Consider the following 22,721-nt stretch of genomic DNA (forward strand, 5'->3'; position numbering starts at 1 on the left):
GCCAGGCTTCAGCAGTACGTGAACCGAGAACTTCTAGATGTTCAAACTGGTTTTAGAAAAGGCAGAGGAACCAGAGATCAAATTGCCAATAGCCACTGGATCATCAAAAAAGCAAGAGTGTCCCAGAAAAACATCTATTTCTGCTTTATTGACTACACCAAAGCCTTCGACTGTGTAGATCACAATAAACTGTGGAAAATTCTGAAAGAGATGGGAATACCAGACCACCTGATCTGCCTCTTGAGAAACCTGTATGCAGGTCAGGAAGCAACAGTTGGAACTGGACATGGAACAACAGACTGGTTCCAAATAGGAAAAGGAGTACATCAAGGCTGTATATTGTCACCCTGCTTATTTAACTTATATGCAGAGTACATCATGAGAAACGCTGGGCTGGAAGAAGCACAAGCTGGAATCAAGATTGCTGGGAGAAATATCAATAACCTCAGATATGCAGATGACACCACCCTTATGGCAGAGAGTGAAGAGGAACTGAAAAGCCTCTTGATGAAAGTGAAAGAGGAGAGTGAAAAAGTTGGCTTAAAGCTTAACATTCAGAAAACTAAGATCATGGCATCTGGTCCCATCACCTCATGGGAAATAGATGGGGAGACAGTGGAAACAGTGACAGACTTTATTTTTGGGGGCTCCAAAATCACTGCGGATGGTGACTGCAGCCATGAAATAAAAGGACGCTTACTCCTTGGAAGGAAAGTTATGACCAACCTAGATAGCATTTTAAGAAGCAAAGACATTACTTTGCCAACAAAGGTCCGTCTGGTCAAAGCTATGGTTTTTCCAGTGGTCTTGTATGGATGTGAGAGTTGGACGGTGAAAAAAGCTGAATGCCGAAGAATTGATGCTTTTGAACTGTGGTGTTGGAGAGGAGTCTTTAGAGTCCCTTGGACTGCAAGGAGATCCAACCAGTCCATCCTAAAGGAGATCAGTTCTGGGTGTTCATTGGATGGACGGATGCTGAAGCTGAAACTCCAGTACTTTGGCCACCGCATGCGAAGAGTTCACTCATTGGAAAAGACCCTGATCCTGGGAGGGATTGGGGGCAGGAGGAGAAGGGGACGACAGAGGATGAGATGGCTGGATGGCATCACTGACTCGATGGGCATGAGTTTGAGTAAACTCCGGGAATTGGTGATGAACAGGGAGGCCTGGCGTGCTACGATTCATGGGGTCGCAAAGAGTCGGACACGACTGAGTGACTGAACTGAACTGAACTGAGTCTAAATGAAAACCAGGAATCCTAGCCACCAGCAAGGGCTAGAGGCTAGAAACTTATTTTTCCCTGGATCTTGGCCCCCAGTGAAAAATGCATTTATCAAGGAGGCAAAAACTGCAGGTGCAGGTACAAAATGTATTACTAGAGACAAAGCACAATAACAAGTGGGAGGGTACACAGAGAAACAGTTTGTTCAGTTAAGATAAAAGCAAGGCAGAGATGCACACCCAGAGAGAAAGGGTGTGGGCGTCCCCCGCAGCGAGGAGCGCAGTAAAGAGACGGTTAGATCATTTATATAGGTCAATTCTTCCGGGTCTTTGTTTACCTTTAGCCAAATATCTGGGTTTTTTTTTTTTCCCACACCTGACCTACCCTGGGACCCTCCCCTAGGTGCACACACACCCCTCAGCCAAGATGGATCATGAAGCGAAGGCTTCTGGGAGGAGCGAGACTCATTATCGCCTGGTGCTATCCCCTGACTTTTGACCCCCAAGGAGTCTTTCTGCACATGTGTAGAGTCTCCCTTGACCCAAAAGAGCAGGGGAGGGTGGGGTGGGTGAAGGTCCCTTAATCTTTTAATCAAACATGATTTTGCCTGTCTTTGTCCTTGCCGTGACTATTACCTTAAGGTGTTTAAGAGAAGCAAAGACTGGCTGTTAATCCTGTTTCTGTTGTCACTTCCATTTCAGAGGGCAAACAGAAGGCTGACTGTAAATGCCTCACCTGGAGCCCATCTATATCTTGTCTCAGGAAATGCTAACAGTTGTTAAGTGTCCGGCCTGAAGCCCACTTCTTCGTGCCCCATGAAATAGAAACAGGAGGCCAGATGTAAATGTCTAACCAGGACCCCATCTTTTCCCTCCCTCGCTAGGACAGCAGGCAGGAATGTTCTGACTCTAGGACTCTGGTCCCCCACTGCCCGTCCACCTCCCAGGCACAGGAGCAGAGAAATCAGGCATGCTCCCCACGCTAGAGGGGGACCTGAACTGCATGCAGGAGTGCCTCTCCGATGGGAATGTGCCCACCACCTCAAGTGCAGCCCAGGCTGCGTTGTCTGCCAGGTGCCCCGTGCTAACCCCGGGGAAACTGCCTGGGAGCAGGTTGGGGCAGGGGCTGGAAAGTGGCTGGAGCTCCTGGTTGAGGAACGGGGGCACTCCTAGCCCAGGAACCCCTGGCCAGGTCAGGTCAGATGGAACCAGATCGCCTCTTCCTCCTGCAGCCCGGCAGACAGAGGCATCTCTGAAGTGAAGCAGGGGAGAGAGCTTCAGTGCTCTAGAGCAAGACAGGCTTCCAGGACACACCCTGGGGACGCCATTCCCAGAAGTCAGAGGACCTCCCCGGCCAGCAGGAGCCGCAGGCAGTCTCAACGAGAGAGCTGGATCCCCAAGCCTGGGGAGATGGTCCTTATCAGTGCCTTGCCCTGGGGCCTCCCCCAGCCCTGGGGGTAAGGCTTGGGGGTGCTTGGCCTGGCAAGACCCCCAGATTCCTCTGTCCAGGTGAAAACAGACTTTACAGATTGAAGAGCGTGCCAGCCCATCTTAAAGATGTGGAGTGAGCATCTGAGAGACATGTCCAAGGTCACAACGCCATTCGTGGCTGCATAGGAGTCCAAGCAAGGAGGTTCAGCTTCTTCTGAGTGGTTTGGAGAAATCAGGACTGCTCCCCGAGCACCTCTGCCATTTCTGCCTCTTGAAAATGCTCTCTTCCGCTCTCAGGAGTGAGGGAGAGAAAGTATGTGAAGCTCAGTGTCATAAAAAGCACCTGCTCCACAGAGAAGCAGACTTAGAAAACAGACATGAACACAGCAGGTGGCGAGGAGAGGAAGGTGTGATGAATTGGGAGTCGCACGGACACACGTACACTGCCAGGTGTAAATTCATAGCTGGCGGGAATCTGCTGACGAGCAGAGAGCTCAGCTCAGCGCTCTGTGATGACCTGGAAGCGGGGGATGGTTCCAGGGGGAGGGGATGTACGTGTACATATGGCTGAATCGCTTCACTGGAGAGCAGAAACTAACCCAACGTTGTAAAGCAATTATACTCCAATCTAAACAAATAAACAAGTACCTGCCCGAGCTCAAGACTGTGCAGCAGGTCACGGGGTCTCCCATCAGAGCAGAGGGGGCCTTAAACCGTGTGGAATCCAAGCTCCTCACTATTCGGAGGGAGAAACTGACAACTAGAGACTGGCATATGACTTGGGGTCCCAAGGTGTTATGATGACTGGTCTTTATCCAAATCCAGCCCCTGTGATTTTGCTTCTTTGTGATTTCTCTGAAAACGCCCACAGGGGCTGTGACGGTGTGTAATCAGAGACCTCAGTCACTCATGAGCAGGGAGTCGGGAGGTGGAGGAGGACCGGCCCATTAGGGGGCTTCTGGTCAGGGTGAGGGGAGAGGAGGGATCTAACCGGGGCCAGAGTGAGGAGGACCAGGAGAGGAGGACATTGGGAGAGAAAGCTGGACAGATGAGAGAGGAGGGGGAGAAAAGAGGAGTCTCTGCTGTTCGGAGGAGGCTCTGCTGCTCCTGGTCTCTGAAGGATAGACTGGGGCAGGAGGAGGGGCAGGGCCAGAGGGCTCCTGAACTGAAATCCTGTCTAATTTGCTGGTTGTGGGGTCTGAACAAGTCACTTTACCTCTCTGAACCCATACTTTCTCCTTGATACAATGGGATGAGAACCCAGATGCTGTAGGACTGACTTGAGGCTAAATGAAATCATGCATGTGGAATGTCTCAGGAGAGAGCAGACCTTCCTCTCACAGTGGCTTGTTGGTGAGTCACGGGCTCCCGAAGCCCTTCTGTCCTGGGGCAGCTCGGTATTGAGAGCTCCTGCCCTTCTCCAGGGAAAGGATGTCTGTGCAAGAAGGCAGCCCCCCCGTGTCCTCCCAGCCCATCACCCGGCTCTGTGCCAGCTTGACGTTTGGCTGGACTTGCTCCTGGGGCTTCTGGGCACTGAGCCCGGCTCCCTTCTCCTTGAGCCTGGAGTGGAACACAGGGTGTATCTCTGTGCTGTGTGTGCATGAGTGGAAAATGCTCGTCTGCACGGATGAGTGAGAGGGAGGCTAGTGTTACATGATTGTAACTGGGAGTGAATATGTAGGAGTGACTGACGGGATTGTGGGGGTGTCACCCCTCACACCTCCCCGATTGTTAACAGCCAGCAATGCAGCAGAGTGCATATGCACAGATGATGAAGCCAGATTCCTGGGTTCAAATCCTATCTCTACCTTGTAGGACCTTTGACAAGTTACTTACCCTTTCAATTCCTCAGTTTCCTCATCTGTTACATGAGGAAATAATAACAGCTCCTCACCACCTATTTGGGACTATTGTGAGGATTCAATGAGTTAATATACATCAAGTATGTAAGATAATGCCTGGTACATAGAAGGAGACAAGTGCTAAATGCTGTCATTCTGCTGTTCAGTTCAGTTCAGTTCAGTTCAGTTCCGTAGCTCAGTCGTGTCCAACTCTGCAAACCCATGGACTGCAGCACACCATGCAGGCCTCCCTGTCCATCACCAGCTCCCGGAGTTTACTCAAACTCATGTCCATTGAGTTGGTGATGCCATCCAGCCATCTCATCCTCTGTCGTCCCCTTCTCCTCCCGTCTTCGATCTTTCCCAGCATCAGGGTCTTTTCTAATGAGTCGGTTCTTCGCATGAGGTGGCCAAAGTACTGGAGTTTCACCTTCAGCATCAGTTCTTCCAATGAATATTCAGGACTGATTTCCTTTAGGATGGACTGGTTGGATCTCCTTGCAGTCCAAGGGGCTCTTGAGAGTCTTCTCCAACACCACAGTTCAAAAGCATCAATTCTTCGGCGCTCAGCTTTCTTTATAGTCCAACTCTCACATCCATACATGACCAATGGAAAAACCATAGCCTTGACCAGATGGACCTTTGTTGGGAAAGTAATGTCTCTGCTTTTTAATATGCTGTCTAGGTTGGCCATAACTTTCCTTCCAAGGAGTAAGTGTCTTTTAACTTTAAGGCTGTAATCACCATCTGCAGTGATTTTGGAGCCCAAAAATAAAGTCTGTCAACTGTTTCCACTGTTTCCCCATCTACTTGCCATGAAGTGACAGGACCAGATGCCGTGATCTTCATGATTCTGTTGTGACTTATTATTATTATTACAAAGGACTTTGACTTCTCAGGGAGAAGGAATGAATGCCTGCTGCCTCCAAAGCTTTCACAACAACCCTGATGTGGTCAGTGCTGATCTCATCTGACACCTGAAGACACGGGGGCCCTGGGAGATTTCTGGCCCCAGGTCACAAAGTTAGGAAAAGTCATAACTGGTACCCAAACTGAGGTCCAATAATCTCAAAGTCATTGCTGGAGAGACCAGGGGAGAGAAGTCTGCGGATGATCTTCTTGCTCCCCTGAAATCCACTCAAATAGGCAGCTCTTCTGTTTGTGAAACCAGGTGAGGGGCAGTGGGAGGCCATGCTGTGAAGTGTTAATCCCCCTGCTTCACCTCTGCCCGAATCCCTTACTCTTTTTTTCCACCCAGAAATGCAAGGTTCTTGTTCCAAGTTGGATGTCACCTGCCCCCCAGCTCAGCCTCTGCCTGGGTCAGTGCCAGATAAACAGCATGGGTCTGGCCAGCTGAGAAGTTGCCACAGTGGTTGCAGGAAGGTGTCCTGTGTCACACCTGTCTTCTGAGGTAGGTGACATTGGGGTGGCGAGATAAGGGCACTGATGTTCTGCAGACACCTGCAGGAGGCTGAAAAGGAAGACCTGAGCTAACACACTGCTGATCACCTACCTGTCCATTGATTTCATCTGCTCAGCAGATATTCACCGAGTGTCTATCACATGCCATGCACTGTCCTAGGTGTTAGGATGCTCTGGGAGCGAGCATTTCGAACAAAAATTTCTCTCTGTGGGGTTTATATGCTACTGGACAATAAACAAAGTAAATAAGCAAGTATATTCTGTAGATGTTAGAGGGAGGTCAGAGTTCTGAAGAAGAAAAGAAAACAGAAAGGGTATAAGGAGTACTGGGGTGGTGACAGGGGCAAGGAGCAGTGTTATAACTTCTACCTAGGACCATCAGTGAGGGCAACTCCAGGAAGGCAGCTTATGAACAAAGGCTTGTGCAAATCCCGGAAGGAGCCATGAGGCCATCAGGGGAGAGAGTTACAGCCAGGGAAGACAGATAGTACAAAACTGGAGTGTCTCTGATGAGTTTCAGGAAAATCCAGAAGGCTGAATTTCTTTTCTTTGTTAATTTTAGACTTGTTATTTTGTATTGGGTATAGCAGATTAACAATGTTGTGGTAGTTTCGGGTGAATAGTGAAGGGTCTCAGCCATACATATATATGTATCCATTCTCCCCTAACCCCACCCTCCCATCCAGGCTGCCACAAAATATTAAGCAGTTCAATTCCCTGTGAAAAGGCTGAATTTCTTTTCCCAGAACAACTGTGGATATGTCCACTGAATTCTGCCATGGAGTGTCGATGAAGTGGCCTAAATATTTTTCTCCCTTGGAGGTTACTATTTTCATACTTGAATGACTAAAAACCTTTTTGCTTATCCTTAAGCTTCAGTAACTTAACAAGGCTATTTTGGTATCATTCTGCATCATTTTTTGTACTAGAACATGGAATGATTTTTCAGCCTACAGATTTCAGGGTGGAGAGGTGGATTTTCTTATATTACATCACGAAATAAATTTTTTGTTCCCGCGAATTTCCCGGTTGTCCAGTGGTTAGAACTCTGAGTATTCATTGCCAAGGATACGGGTTCAATCCCTGGTCAAGGAACTAACATCCCACAAGCCACATGACATAGTAGGAAAAAAAATCTGTTCCCATTGTCTTCTTTTTCTATTTGAGACATCACTTATGTTAAACTATCTTCATTTGTGATCCAGTAGTTGTTAAAAGTATGCCTTATGCCCTCAGGACAAGACCTTCCTGTCCTGGGCTCATTCTTATGCCCCTCATTCCACAATCAACATAAGTGCTGGGTCTTGGAACACTCCCTTCCTCATCAATTGAAGATTTCCCATGGTGAGTTTCTCCACTTCAAGGAAAAGACTTTCTTCAACTCTGAGAACACCAACAACAATCAATGTGACTCCTCTTCTTGATCTGATGACATCTAACACTCCTAAGATGGACTGATGTAACTATGGACATAATGTAACTTTTAATTTTCATTATGTTTTAATTTGGTTTAATGACTATTTTGCCTTACGTCTGTAACTGTAAAACAGGGTTTGTTTCTAACTGTCTGAAAGCTTTTAAGTTACAGGTGGTTATCCAAGCTCCTACGAGTGCCACAACCTCCTCCAACTATTACTTGGGGCCCCTGGATCAGAGACTCTCACTATGAGGGTTAGGAGAATATGATGCCTCAACAATCTAGGAACCATGCCCCTCAACAGCAGGAAGTAGTTATGGAATGAAAACGACGCCCCTTTCCCTTGGCAGCATAATTCTCTTCAAAGAAAAGGGGGGAATGAGAGAGTCAATTCCTAGGCAGGTTGATAAAAAGTTCGGGGTCCCCAAGGAGGAGAAAGGGATCTGGGGCTCTCAAAGCAGAGATAGGGATCTGGAATTCTCAAGGAAGAGGAAAGGACAAACATCTCAAACATCTTTTTTTTTTTTTTTCTCTACATTCCTTAGTCTTAGTCACATAAAACATTTTTTTCTTTAAGCCTGAAGCTGATGATTACACAACAAACAACTCAGTTTAAACTCTGTACTAAGGATTATATGACAACAATGTATCCTGCTTGAGGACAATTTCTTCTTCCTGAAAACCTTCTGGCTAATCCTGTTATCTTAAAATGTAAATTGTGGGAGTGGGTCTAGTAAGATCTTTACAGACTTGAGACATTCTTTTGATTTACTATAATAACCAATTAAAAAAGTATATAACTCCCTTGCTAACACTAGCAAGGGGGGCATTCTCTGTCCATCTTCTGATGTCTAGTCAGAAGCTTTCTCTGTCTCTTTTCACTTTAATAAAACTTTGCTATAAAAAAAAAATATATACGTATGTCTTATGGAGTCAGAAAATTTTAATTTCCAGCTTTGCTAGTCACTATCTGTGTGATCTCAGGCAAATTATTTAACCTCTGTGGATACAGTTTCTCTTTGGGGGTAACAATGGGAAAGTGAAAGTGTTAATCTCTCAGTCGTGTCCTACTCTTTGCGATCCCACAGACTGTAGCCTGCCAGGCTCCTCTGTCCATAGAATTCTCCAGGCAAGAATACTGGAGTGGCTTGCCATTTCCTTCTCCAGGGGGGATCTTCCTGACCCAGAGATTGAACTCTGGTCTCCTGCATTTCAGGTAGATTCTTTGCCATCGAAGCCACCAGGGAAGCCCCAATAATGGTGACTACTTGTGTTTGGAATGCCCAAGACCACTCAGGCTTAGTTCATAAAAGGACTCACAGAACACTAACATGTTGTATTGATACTTAAGTTTACAGCAAATGGATCAAGCGTCCAGTCAACAAAGGGGGAAATGCAGAAGGGGGAAAATGCAGACGGTGAAACTGGAGGAACACAAACACAAGCTTCCAAATGTCTCCTCCCTGTCCGGATGTCCAAGAAGCTCAAACGGTTAAGAATCTGCATGCAATCCGGGAGACCTGGGTTCGATCCCTGGATTAGGAAGATCCCCCGGAGAAGGGCATGACAACCCACTCTAGTATTCTTGCCTGGAGAATTCCATGGACAGAAGAACCTGGTGGACAACAGTCCATGGACTCAAACAGTCGGACATGACTGAGCAACTTTCACTTTCACTTTCCTCCCTGTCCAGTCACACAGAATCTGCTTGATTCCGTCAGCCCAACTCGTCCAAGCTGTTGTCAACCAGGGAAGCTTACTCCTGTCTGAGAGTCTTGGGTTTTTTTTTTACTGTGGTCAGTCACATGGGCATATACAACCTACACGGCTGACCTTAGTCAGGGAAGCCCCAGACCCCTAGAGGGAAAGAGGCAATTCCCTTGTTTAAAACCATTAAAGGACTTCCCTGGTGGTCCAGTGGTTAACAGTCCACCTGCCAAAGAAGGGGAAATGGGTTCGATCCCTGCTCTGGGAAGATTCCACTTGCCAATGAGCAGCTAAGCCTGTGTGCCACAACTACGGAGCCTGAGTGCTGCAGTTACTGAAATTCATGCGCCTAGAGCCTGTGCTTCACAACAAGAGAAACCACTGCAATGAGAAGCCCACGCACCACAAGGAGGAGAAGGCCCTCACACAGCAACGAAGAGCCAGTGCAGCCAGAAATAAATAAACAGAGCAAAATAAAACACTTAATTTTAAAAAATGGTCGAAGAACATAGCAACTCTATTGAACACTTCATAAAGTGGGCAGTCTCTATCCCCAAGGGTCCAGAGAACCTCAGAGCATTTACAGGGACAGAGTTAAGTTTTGGTTTGCTGACACCACAGCACCCCAGGCTGGAGTGGTTCATCTTCTTTTTTTTTTTTTTTGTAAGATTTATTTATTTGGCTTCATTGGGTCTTAGTTGCTCCATGGCATGTGGGAGCTTAATTTCCCAACTAGGGGTCAAACTCATGTCCCCAGCATTGCAAGGTAGATTCTTCACTGGATCACCAGGGAAGTCCCTGGAGTGACTCATCTTGAGTCTAGATATTTATTTCAACACAGGCCTGAGATCAGACCCAGAAGTTCCTACTGGGAGTTGGGTGTCCCATTGACGATCATAAGAGGAGGCCTGAATCTTTGATCATTTACTTCTTAGAGGCACAGAGCTAAGCATTCTGTGTTCATTAGTCTCAAATGCATTCACAGCATCCCAAAGACATGGGCTGATTTGATAAATAATCCCATTTTACAGATGAAAGTACCAAGGCCCAGGAACAATGGGTAATTTGCCAAACCTGGGTCCTCCTACTATTGTAGGGGAGGAAACCTTTCCCTGTTTTTCTTCTAGGGTCCTTGGCTGGTGTGGTAATTTAATTGACATAAGACAGATGAACGGGAGAAAAACAAATTTCATACGTACATCATCCCCAAAGACATGGTCAGGCAATTGAGGCTTATATGCCACTCAGAGTGAAGGAGAAGGGAGTGAGGATTGGGGTTCAAAGGGGAGGAAGATAAATTCCGGGAAGATGAGAAAAGCAGATATTTGGTTAACAAATACCTGCCATGCAGCTAGGTAAGTGTTTTTGATACTAAAAGTTATCTTTGGAGTTACTTCCCTTCCAGATACAGGCCCTCTAACTAAATCTTTTAGGCAGTTAAGGAAGTAGTAATCAGCTCTTCCTGAGTCTTTTGGGTCTCAAATGTCTTCAGTTCAAAATAACCCACACACCATGTGGCCTGTTTGCGGGGAAACACATGACATGTTTCCCCTCACTGTGAAACAGGCAGTCATCACACCCTGGGATCCAACATCTCAGCTGAGTTTATCTCCAACATAAAATAATCTGCTGCTGCTGCTAAGTCGCTTTAGTCGTTTCCGACTCTGTGCGGCCCCATAGATGGCAGCCCACCAGGCTCCCCCGTCCCTGGGATTCTCCAGGCAAGAATACGGGAGTGGGTTGCCATTTCCTTCTCCAATGCATGAAAGTGAAAACTGAAAGTGAAGTCACTCAGTCGTGTCCAACTCTTAGCAACCCCATGGACTGTAGCCCATCAGGCTCCTCCATCCATGGGATTTTCCAGGCAAGAGTACTGGAGTGGGATGCCATTGCCTTATCCAATAAAATAAGCATTGAGGTCCAAATGGAATATTGGTGGTGGTGGTTTAATCACTAAGTTGTGTCCAACTGTTTCCACCCCATGGACTGTAGCCTGCCAAGCTCCTCTGTCCATGGGATTCTCCAGGCAGGAATACTGGAGTGGGTTGCCATTCCTTTTGCCAGGAGATCTTCCCAACCCAGGGATTGAACCCATGTCTCCTGCATTGCAGGCAGATTCTTTACTGACTGAGCCACCAGGGAAGCGCCAATGGAATATTACTCAGCCATTAAAAAAGAATGAAATAATGCCATGTGCAGCAACATGAATGGGCCTAAAGAGTGTCATAATGAGTAAAGCAAGTCAGACAAAGATGGAAAAATACTGTATGACATCCCCTGTATGTGGACTCTAAAATGAAAGGATACAAATGAACTTACTTACAAAATAGAAACAGACTCACAGACTTCCAGCACAAGCTCATGGTTGTGTGGGAAGGATGGGAGGAGGACAGTTAGGGAGTTTGCAATGGACCTGTTCACACCGCTATATTTAAGGTGGATAACCAACAAGGACCTACTGTATAGCACATGGAACTCTGCTCAATATTATGCAGCAGCCTGGGTGGGAGGGGAGTTTGGGGGGAGAACGGATACATGTGTCTATCCAGCTGAAACTCTTCACGGTTCACCTGAAACTCTCACAACATTGTTTGCTAATCAGCCGTACATGGAAATCTGATGGATCACTTCATCTTCAGGGAGCGGGGAGGCACTCGTGTTTCTTTTTTGCAACAGAAGACAAATGCTTCCAGTGTGCAGGTTAGGGGAGAGAATGTGGGGTTTTCTGAGAGTCACCCCTTCCTGACCTTGGCTCCTCTTCCACGTTCCCAGGGTGCGTGGCGAAGGCAGCTTTTCTCCGCCTGCTGCCCTTCCCCGCCTGCCCCGGTGAGGGCTCCTACAGGCTTGCTTTCAAAGCACGGTTCTGAGGATCGTTTAATAGGAGAGGAAATGGCCTGGGGACCCACCTGTAACAGGGAGCCTGTTAGGAATGCTGCTTCTCAAGCCTCACCCAAACCTGGGGAATCAGAATGTGCATTTATTTCCACAAGACCCGCTGGCAGAACGAAGTCTGTGAAGCGCTGTTACTGGGCGTTGGGCCCCAGCAGGCAGATGCAGGAAGAAGTCTGGTTAGGTGGGGAGGTCGAGCGTGGAGAGGATTGACCCTAGCCCCTCCCCTTTCCCCCTACCCTTCCCTGCTCATCGCCTGATCCCACCCCTCACCAGGGGTGTGAAAAGCCCAGCCAGCCCCCAGCATCCTCAGGAGCCCTCCTGCATGGCCACGAAGATGAGCCGGCTCTGCCTCTCTGCAGCCTTTCTGGTCCTCCTGGGCACCCTGGTGGCCGGCACCCCAGAGGGTGATGACAGCAACAAGGACAGTAAGTCCCAGCTCCTGTCTCCTCTACAGACCGGGTGGAGGGAAAACAGGAGTCCCTGGAAGGGGCTGGGGAGCAGGGGTGGGGCGAGCTTTACCAACCCTCTCTGGATTTCTCCTGGGAAACTGAGCAATTTTCACTCCAGGGACATTTCATGACTCTCAAAAAGAAAATCATTATGCTTTCAGCTTAAAAAATTATCTTGCATAACTCTACCAGATCAGGGGCTGCATCTCTGAGACTCTCTATTCCTGGTCATTGCCTGGTCCTCGAACCTGACTGTCGCATAACAAAAAGATCGCTATTTGACCCTTGTCCAAGTTTATGGTCCAGGTCTCCTGAAACTCTTGGAATTTGCTGCCTTTTGTATGTTAAGGAAAGTGAAGTTGCTCAGTTGTGTTCAACTCTGCGACCCCATGGACTGTATAGCCTACCAGGCTCCTCCATCCATGGGATTTTCCAGGCAAGAATACTGGAGTGGGTTGCCATTTCCTTCTCCAGGAGATCTTCCCAACCCAGGGATCAAACCCAGGTCTCCTGCATTGTAGACAGACGCTTTACCATCTGAGCCCTCAATAGCTTCTGGGTGGGACTGGTCTCCAGGACATTCATCAGGTGATCAGAGGATTAGAATTTTCAGCCCCCAGCTCCCCGTGGGGAAGGGAGGGTATTGGGATAGAAGTCAAGTCACCAACAGCTAATGAGTCAATCCATTTGCCAACCCAGTGAATAAAAACCCCTAAACATGAGGAATCGCAGAGCTTCCTGGGTGGGGAACATTCAAGAGGGCTTTTCTTTAATAGCAGAGAGCAGGCTTCTCCCTGCGGTGAGCAGAGCACAGGCTCTAGGGCACCTGGGCTTCAGCAGTTAGGGCACTTGGGCTCAGCAGTTGCGGCTCCTGGGCTCTAGAACACAGGCTCAGTAGCTGTGCCGCATGGGCTTAGTTGCCCCGTGGCGCGTGGAATCTTCCTGGGTCAGGGATCAAACCCATGTCTCCTGCATTGGCAGGCAGGTTCTTTTACCACTCAGCCACCAGGGAAGCCCCTGAGTTTTATCCTTTATCCACTAAATAAAAGAGTTGTGTGAGTCATTATAGTCAATTATTGGAACTTGAGAGTGGGAGTCACACAGCCCCTGAATTTCTAGCCAGTTGCTGAGAGGTCTGTGGGACCCCAGGGACATATAGCTGGCATTTGAAGTGGGGCTGTCTTGTGGGGTTGAGCCCGCACCCTGGGGAGTCGAGGCTAACTGCAGATTTAGAGTCTGAAGTGAGTTGACTTAAGGGACACCGCACTGGACTGGAGAATTGGTTGGTGTTGGAAGAGATGCCACATGTTTGGTGTACAGAAGAAACTCAGACTCGTATATCCCTGGGCTTTGATGGCTGGAAGAAGGCTCAAATACAGGTGAGTAAAAGTGGAGGGCAGTGTTCCCAGAAACTCTTACCAGTTACCTAGGTTGTACCAATTCCCTGCAGACGGCAGGTGCTTCGTCACATGGGTTGTAACAGGATTATACATTGACCCAACCTTACCACTCGCCTCCTCTGTGACCTGAGGTCAGTCACTTTGCTGCAGTTTCCTCACCTATATAAGGGAAAACTACCAAACAAGTTCTTGCAAGGAATTATCAATCATGAATATAGATTTTTTTTCACATTTCACGCCTGATAACATACATTTTCCACCAAGATGTCTTAGTCTGAAGAATTTTTGTCTACTTAACCCCAAGAAAAAAATATGTAGGGGCCAAATAATGATATTATTGGGCTTCCCAGTGGCTCAGCTGTAAATAATCCACTTGCAATGTAGGAGACATGGAGATGTGGGTTCGATCTCTGGGTCAGGAAGATCCCCTGGAGGAGGAAATGGTAACCCACTCCAGTATACTTGCCCAGAAAATTCCACGAATAGAAGAGCCTGGCAAGCTATAGTCCATGGGATGGCAAAGACTCGGTCGGACACCACTGAGTGCTTCAACAACAATGATATTATTTCTCCATTATTATTGCAAAAATGCAACACTTCCATGACTTGGCTCATGGGGACAAGGTTATACTTCTCCCAGGCTGTTAGAATATTTGTGATGACTCAAGGCCCTTTCCTTTATTCCCTTGTCTATTATTTTATTATCATCTCAGGATATGGAATGTTGGAGTAGATTCATAGTTTTCTAGATGTGCTGCTACTAAAGATAAGTCCATGTGCCTGACTCACAGTGAGGCTAAGCAAACCGAGAAGTCTGAGTTTGGAGCTGAGAAAGGTTTATTGCAGGGCCATGCAAGGAGACTAGAGTGGCTCAGGTCTTAAAAACCCCTAACTCCCCCAGAGAGAAGCTTTTACATGCAAGATTTGGGGTGAAAGCTGCAGACGTGTGATTGTGTGACTTTCTTCTGAATGGTTGGTGTTCCAAGAACCTTGTGCTCAGCCAGAAGTTACCTTCCTCCACAGGGGTGGGGAATTTAGTTGCTGCAAAAGAACTCAAAGATACTGATAAGTATTCATTCTGGAGGAGCCTGGACCCGACCCTGCCCTGCCCCATTGCTCACTATTGTTTCTTGACTGCTTCTCCTTTGTTTCTGCTTCCCCTCCCTTTCTTGATTAGCTACTGATTGAATCTGCCCTTTGGTATTCCGGAAAGTCGAGGTGGCTGAAGTCTTTTTCCTGCAAATAAGAAACAAACTGGGGACAGAGAAAGGCTTTTGTGCCCAGAACTCCATAAGCTCCTGCCCAGCTTCAGACATTTCAGGAATTTAATTATATTCATTTACTCAGTGACTGCACCCAGCAAGCGCCTGAAGTGGGAGATTCATTCACTTGACACATATTTATCAAGGCCCGGCAAACCATTGTTCTTTGTGTGAGGACACAGCTAGGAACAAAATGTAGCACAAGAACCAGTGCACCCTAGAAGGGAGACAGACAATTGAGTAGGTGAAATACTATGGCAGTTCATGACAAGTGTTTTGAATGTAGAGATTGATGGGGGAAAGGAATCCATACTCTTTCTGCAGACCCCTTAGCAAAATAAGGAGGTGTTTGAGCGGCAGCCAGGACCAGGATGGCTGGAACCGAGTTGGTGGAGCAGAGGGGAGAGGAGGGGGATAAGGCAGAGACGCCATGGGGGAAGGTCGTGAGGCGCTTCCTAGGGTTTTACAAGAATCAGAATTTGACTCAGAGAGAACTGGGGAATCACTGAGATTGGGAGTGGTCACAGGAGCCACTGGTAGGACTCAAGTTACGACTGGATCCCTGCGGCTGCAGTGCAGAGAGTGGCCTCTAGGGGGCGAAGGACAGAGAGGCCGGGTGAGCAGCTGCTGCAGTGGTCGGTCCAATGAGCCATGATGGAGAGTGTAGCTGAATTATTTCTTTGGGTTGACTCCAGTTCCCTTGAATAACATGAATGAATGGCTTGCCCTGTTCAGGATAATTCTGTTGCTTAATTAAACAATTAAGCATCTTTGCTGTTTTCTGATACACAAATGCATTAGTATGTGTTCATTATACTAGAAAAATGTTCATTATACTAGTTTCATACATAAACCTTAGGAAATAAAAATATCAAAAGGTAAATCAAGTGACTTCCCTGGTGGTCCAGTGGCTAAGGCTTCAACAGGGGACATGAGTTCAACCCTTGGTCAAGGAACTAGATCCCATATGCCACAAGAAGAGAAGATCCTGAGTGCCTCAACAAAGGCCTGGCACAACCAAATAAATACAGTAGCAAGGATATGGGAGCATCTTAGATGTCCATTAGCAGATGAATGGATAAGGAACTTGTGGTACATATACACAATGGAATATTACTCAGCTGTAAAAAGGAACATGTACAAGTCAGTTCTAATGAAGTAGATAAACCTAGAGCCTATTATACAGAGTGAAGTCAGAAAAAGACAAATATCATATATTAACACATATATATGGAATCTAGAAAGATAGTACTGACGATCCTATTTGTGGGGCAACAAGAGTGACACAGAGAACAGACTTTTGGACACAGTGGGAGAAGGAGAGGGTGGGATTTGAGAGAATAGCATTGAAACATACACATTACTGTATGTAAACTAGATAGCCAGTGGGAGTATGACATAAGACAAGGGAACCCAAGCCAGTAACAATCTAGAGGGGTGGAATGGGGAGGGAGGTGGGAAGGGAGTTCAAGAGGGAGGAAATGTATATATACCTATGGCCAAGTCATGTTGATGTATGGCAAAAATCACCACAATAGTGTTAAGTAATTATCCTCTAATTTAAAAAAAAACGTTAAGGGTAAATCAAGATTTCAAATCTAGAAACCTGAAGATTAGGGATAAATCCTTCTACTCTGAGGTCTTAATGTACATGAACTCACAACCTTGTTCATCCAGAGATGAGGGGGGAACAGTGCAGCCTCAGGCAGAATTTGGGGCTTCCCCAGTGGCTCAGGGGTAAAGAACCCACCTGCCAATGCAGGAGACGTAAGAGACTCAGATTCAATCCCTGGGTTGGGAAGATCCCCTGGAGAAGGAAATGGCTACCCACTCCAGTACTCTTGCCTGGAGAATCCCATGGACAGAGAGGAGACTGGAGGGCTATGGTCCATAGGATCAAACAGTCAAACACAACTGAAGTGACTTAGCATCTAGCAGCACCTAGGCAGAGCTACCCCGCAGGTAGGGCTGCCCTCCGGAAGCACAGCCTTCCCTTTCCTCAGCTCCTCAGCCTCCAGAGAGGACAGGCTCCACCTTCGCCATGGGGCTGCAATTTGGGTGAGGTGAGTGAGGCCCTCACTCAGCCCAGGATTTAAAGGGAAGCTAAAAAACTTAATAACACAGATAGATCATAATTGATTTGCAATGTTGCTGTTGAGTCGATTAGTCTTGTCCGACTCTTTGCAACCCCATGGACTGTAGCCCATCATGTTTCTCTGTCCATGGGGTTTTTTTCCAGGCAAGAATACTGGAGTGGTTTGCCATTTCCTTCACCAAGGGATCTTCCCAACCCAGGAATCGAACCCGAGTCTCCTGCATTGCAGGCAGATTCTTTACCACTGACCCAATATGAAAGTTTTAAATGAAAAGGATGTGACCCTTCACTTGCCTGACCTGCCTCTTTGCTTCACCCCAACCCTGGCCCTGCTCAGCTGGGACCAAGAGTTTTACACTGAGACTTGAATACACCTCATTCCCGATTTCAAGTGAAAATGTTATCTTCTGTCAGATGTAACTTGCTACTTCAGAGGAAACTCTTCTTTTAAATAGAGAATTGCCATTCTTTAGGCTTTAAGGAAAGCAACTTTCTAATTGATGCAAAGGTTTTCTCGAAAATGAGAACTTTCCCTCTTCTCTTGGGCATTTATGTGATCTTTTTTAGCCTGAGTTTCACAGGATTTTCTTTTTCTTATTTATTGGATGGTTTATTTAAGGGATCAAGAAGTCTGTGGATGTATAAACATTGAATAACTCAGAGACTTTTGAGTTCCCATCCTAAATGTTCAAGATAGTTTATATTTTGACAACTTACTTCTAAACTATATATTAATTATTTTTCCAATTTCTGAACCAATACATATTTTAAAACGTTGCATAGAATAAATATGTGTTCTTGATGTGCTTGAGTGTTATAATGAAGGTATTTACTTAATCTGAAGCTCCAGAAAAGAAGCATCACGTTTCCCAGTGTTGGGAAAACTGGCTGTGTTGGTGTCCAGCGTGGTCCCTGGGTACTTCTCTATTGTGCATAGACGGGGGAAGCTTAAAGGGCTTTAATGGGTAATTGTGTCCACGAGTGATTTTTTAGTTTGGATTCTGCCCTCCCATTACATTAATTTAATGAGCACATCTAACAATTACTGTAATAACTAGTGTTTATTGAGTATTGATTGATTACCAGTTACTTGACAGACATCATCTCTAATTCTGTCAACAAGTTCCTGAGGTTGGTGTTATTATGCTTATTTCGATGATGATGATGCTGTGGCTCAGAGTGGTTACTTGTCTCACATCACACAGCCAAAGAGTGGCTCCTTTAAGACTTTAAAGAATATAGTCTAGGGGTTTGCACTAGATGTTCCTTGAGATTTGGGTGTACTGGGGTAAGAAGGGGTGGGAAAATGATTCTGGGGGCTGGGCAGTGAGAGGGCTAAGGATGGGGCTCTACCCAAAACCCAGATTTCTTCTAAGTTTCCTTTTGAAAGAAGGGATCTGTTGCTAAAAAGGGATTAACACCCATATCCTCAGGGCAGGAGTTTTATCCTTAACAAAACACAGCACTTGATGGAGCGCTTTTACTCCACAATACACTTCAACCATTTTCTGATGTCGATAAATATTCTTGTACAGCATTACTTGCTTATAAAAATTGTGGTATATTTTATTTTAAATATGTCTTCTTTCATAATTGCAAAAGGAATACATGCTCACAGGAACTTGAGAGGATATAAAGATGTGTAAGGAAAGTTTTTAAGACTCCTCCTCTTGCTGTGTGTTTGTTTTCCCAAGCCACCAACTAATTGTCCAGTTCTCAGGGAACACTGGCTGTCTTTGCATCATACCAGTTCTGACGCTAGCAACCTGGAAATAGTGTCAGATTTCCACCAGTTAATGACTGTGGCCCACAGGTCTCCTCCCATCTTCAGACTCTAATTACAGGTTCAGACTCTAATTACAGTCCGTGAGCCTGTCACTCATGCTTCTACCAACAGCTGTATATCAGAGCTTCCCACGACCCCCCTGGAGTTGTGAATTTGCTAGAGCAGCACAGACTTGGGGAAACATTTTACTTACAAGATTAACAGTTTATCAAAGCTTCCCCAGTAGCTCAGTGGTCAAGAATCTGCCTGCAATGCAGAAGCCCCAGGAGATGCAGGTTCCATCCCTGAATCTGGAAGATCCCCTGGAGGAGAGTTTGGCAACCCACTCCAGTATTCTTGCCTGGAGAACCCCATGGACAGAGGAACTTGGCAGGCTACACTCCATAGGGTCGCAAAGAGTCGGACACAACTGAAGCGACGTAGCACGCAGGCATACCAGCTTATCATAAAAGGATATGATTCAGGACAACCTGGAATACGGATCCTGCACAAGGCAGGATATGGAGAAAGGGCACAGAGCTTCCGTGCTGTCTCTTGCTCATACTCCCTGAACCTGCTCCTGTTTAGTAGTGATTTAGTGAAGTCGCTCAGTCGTGTCCGACTCTTTGCGACCCCATGGACTGTAGCCTACCAGGTTCCTTCGTCCATGGAATTTTCCAGGCAAGAGTACTGGAGTGGGTTGCCATTTCCTTCTCCAGGGAATCTTCCCGACCCAGGGGTCGAACCCTGGTCTTCTGCATTGCGGGCAGATGCTTTACCATCTAAGCCACCAGGGAAGCCCTGCTCCTGTTTACCGACCTGGAAACTCTTCAGATGCAGTCCTTTTGTGTTTTTGCTGGAGGCTTCCTCACGCAGTCACGATGACTCATACAATCCGTGGCTCAGACGGTAAAGCGTGGCTTTATCCTGGTGGCTCAGATGGTAAAGCGCCTGCCTATAATGCAGGTAGACCCAGGTTCGATCCCTGGGTCGGGAAGATCCCCTGGAGAAGGAAATGGCAACCCACTCCAGTACTCTTGCCTGGAAAATCCCATGGATGGAGGAGGCTGGCAGGCTACAGTCCATGGGGTCGCAAAGAGTCAGACACGACTGAGCAACTTCACTTTCACTTTCTTCAGACAGTCACAATTGATTAAATCATGTACTATTGGTGACTGATAAACTTCCACCCATTCTCTTCTCCCTGGAGGTGGGGGCTTCAGAGAGCCAAGGAGACAGTTCAACCATCCGATCAGGCACTTGGTCCCCCTGGCAGCCAGCTCCCATCCTTGGGTCACCTGGGAGCTTTCCAAAGTCACCCTCTTCACATTACTGAAGACACCTTTATCACTCTCCTCATTTAGAAAATTCCCAGGGTTTTAGGAGCTTTGTGCTAGGATGGAACTAGCACCAAATATATGTTTCTAATTATATTATACATCACAACATAACACCCCCTCAAAATTCTAGTATTCCCATCTCCATGAGATAGCCAAAGTTAATACACTGTAGGACTTCCTTGGTGGTCCAGTGGTTAAGAATCTGCCTGTCCAATGAGGGGACATGGGTTTGATCCCTGGTGCGAGAGATTTCACATGCTGTGGAGCAACTAGTCCCATGGGCCACAACTACTGAGCCCACGCAACTAGAGAGTAACCCCCTCTCGCCGCAGCTAGAGAAAACCCATTTGCAGTGAAAAAGACTCAGAGCAGCCAATTAATTAATTAAAATTTAAAAAAATTAAAATAATATGCCGTATGTTTTTCCATGACTTTCTCCATTACAGCATGATTCTTTCTCACTTTTTTAAATACTGGAAACTTTCAACCTTACTCAGAAGCACAGAAAATAGTAATTAAACCCTACGTACCTATTGTTCACTTTCAGCAATTATCAACACAGAGATAATATTGTTTATATCTAAGGCATCATGCCAATAAATCCATAAATACTTCATGAAGGGTATATGGGTTTTTTTACACCATCAGCGAATCATCTACACACCTAAAAGAATTAATAATGCCTCATAATGTAGGTCCTCAAGCGGAGGCTTCGCAGTTCAGGCTTTCCTCACCACCCCTACCGCCACCCCACCATTCTTTGTTTCAAGACTCGGAGGTTCCATTTGCTGACCTTGTAGCCCGAACTGTGATGACCATCCTCGTAACTGACCCACTGTCCCTCCCAACCCCTCAGGCCTGCGCCCTGCCTTCTGTCTGCAGCCTCCATACACTGGTCCCTGCAGGGCCATGTTCACCAGGTACTTCTACAACGCCGTGTCCGGGCTCTGCCAGACCTTCACTTACGGCGGATGCAGAAGGAAGCAGAACAACTTCCTGAATGAGAAGGAGTGCATCAGCACCTGTGGAGGCGGCAACAGGGCCCAGGGTAAGACCCGGCAGGGCAGGGTGGGAGGGGGAGCGGCTGGGGAAAGGGGCGGAGCTCAGGGCTGGGGAAAGGGGCGGGGCTCAGGGGCTGGGGAAAGGGGCGGGGCTCAGGGGGCCACACACCATTCCCACCTGCCGGGTCTTTCCTCCCCGCTGCTGCCAGAAGAGGCTGCAGTGTCCTGTGAAACCACACACTGAGTGAGTTCTCCAAGGGCCAGCTTTCCAGAAGCTCACCCCTAGAATCACCCTCTAGCTAATCTAAGCCACTCACAGGCTTCTCTTTCTCAGATGGGAACACCGAGTCAGCCACCCTGCCCAGCGGGTCCACCGTGCTCCTGAGCAAAAGGGCTTTTCTCTTCCTGGTCATCCTGGTGTCAGGAGTACCACGGTCGCTCGTTTCTGGGGTTGTCAAGACTCTGTCAGGGTGTACGCTGTCAAGGTCAGGGACTTCGGTGATGACAGTCAACAAGTTCCTTTCTTCTTTCTTCTTACAGAGAGTCCGGCAACTGTGCTCCCTGAGATGCTGAAGTCCTAGGAGGCCCCACACAGGGCTTGGCTGTGGCTGCTTCTGAGCGATTTGAGTCTCTTCTGCTTCCTTCTCAAGCCTACCCTCCTCAGCAGAACCCTGCCTCTCTCTTCACTGCAACCTCACCCTCACCCCACTCCCCAACGTCACTGCTCTCCTTGGAGGGGGCAGGGGGGAATTTTCTGGTCCAGCCCTGAGCATCAGTGGTGGCAGAAGTCTTTTCAGTAAAGAAACCCCCTTGCCCCACAGTGATGTTGCATATTTGTTTGTGGCTTCAACTTCTGGCCTTATATCTAATACATTCATTTTCTAATTAAACTAACAGGAGTGAATTCTGTTGTCTGCAACCAAGAACAGTAACCCATTGGGTCCATGAAAATGGTGGTCCTTCTCACTGTTCAGCGGTGTGGAAGGCACCTCCCCTTTTTCTGTCCTCAGACTGGGCCCTACCAGGTGTAGAAACCATTCCAGCTCCATCTACCTCTTAATGGCAACCCCAAGCAACACAAAAAACTGGGTGACAGATACCATGCTGTGAAAGCATTTGTTTACTTTTTGGACCAGATCAATCTGGGGACTGGTCATCCTCCTGGACTCTTGGGAGGAGAAAGGAAGGAGGGTGAGGCTCACTTGTCCACTTGCTCAAGGAAACCCCTCCCCCGAAATACTGTGGCAGGGTTGAGACTTTTATTTCTTCTAAAGAAAAGCATCTACCCACTTAGCACCTGTCGTGTGCCAGGCTCTGTGCTTAGCATTTTTCTGGCATTATTTCATTTAATCATCTGAGAATCCTTTGAGGATAAAACAGGGGTATGCAGATGTCAGCTGGCCAGTGGGTTTGTTTCCTGGAGTTCCTATAACAAAGCACTATGAACTGAGTGGTTTATTTACTAATATTTATTTAGC

General features: G+C 47.1%; 1 protein-coding gene across 1 annotated transcript; it reads left to right on the forward strand.

The window, feature by feature from the left end:
* Positions 1 to 12,211: 12,211 nt before the first annotated feature.
* LOC122681772 (serum basic protease inhibitor-like) lies at positions 12,212 to 22,130 on the forward strand. Its single transcript, XM_043884198.1, has 3 exons — positions 12,212 to 12,356; positions 21,099 to 21,290; positions 21,784 to 22,130. Exons 1-3 carry the CDS (start codon positions 12,254 to 12,256, stop codon positions 21,822 to 21,824), a joined length of 336 nt encoding a protein of 111 aa, XP_043740133.1. The 5' UTR covers positions 12,212 to 12,253; the 3' UTR covers positions 21,825 to 22,130.
* The last annotated feature ends 591 nt before the right edge of the window (positions 22,131 to 22,721 follow it).

This window comes from Cervus elaphus, chromosome 23 (assembly GCF_910594005.1).
Source record: "Cervus elaphus chromosome 23, mCerEla1.1, whole genome shotgun sequence".
NCBI lineage: Eukaryota > Metazoa > Chordata > Mammalia > Artiodactyla > Cervidae > Cervus > Cervus elaphus.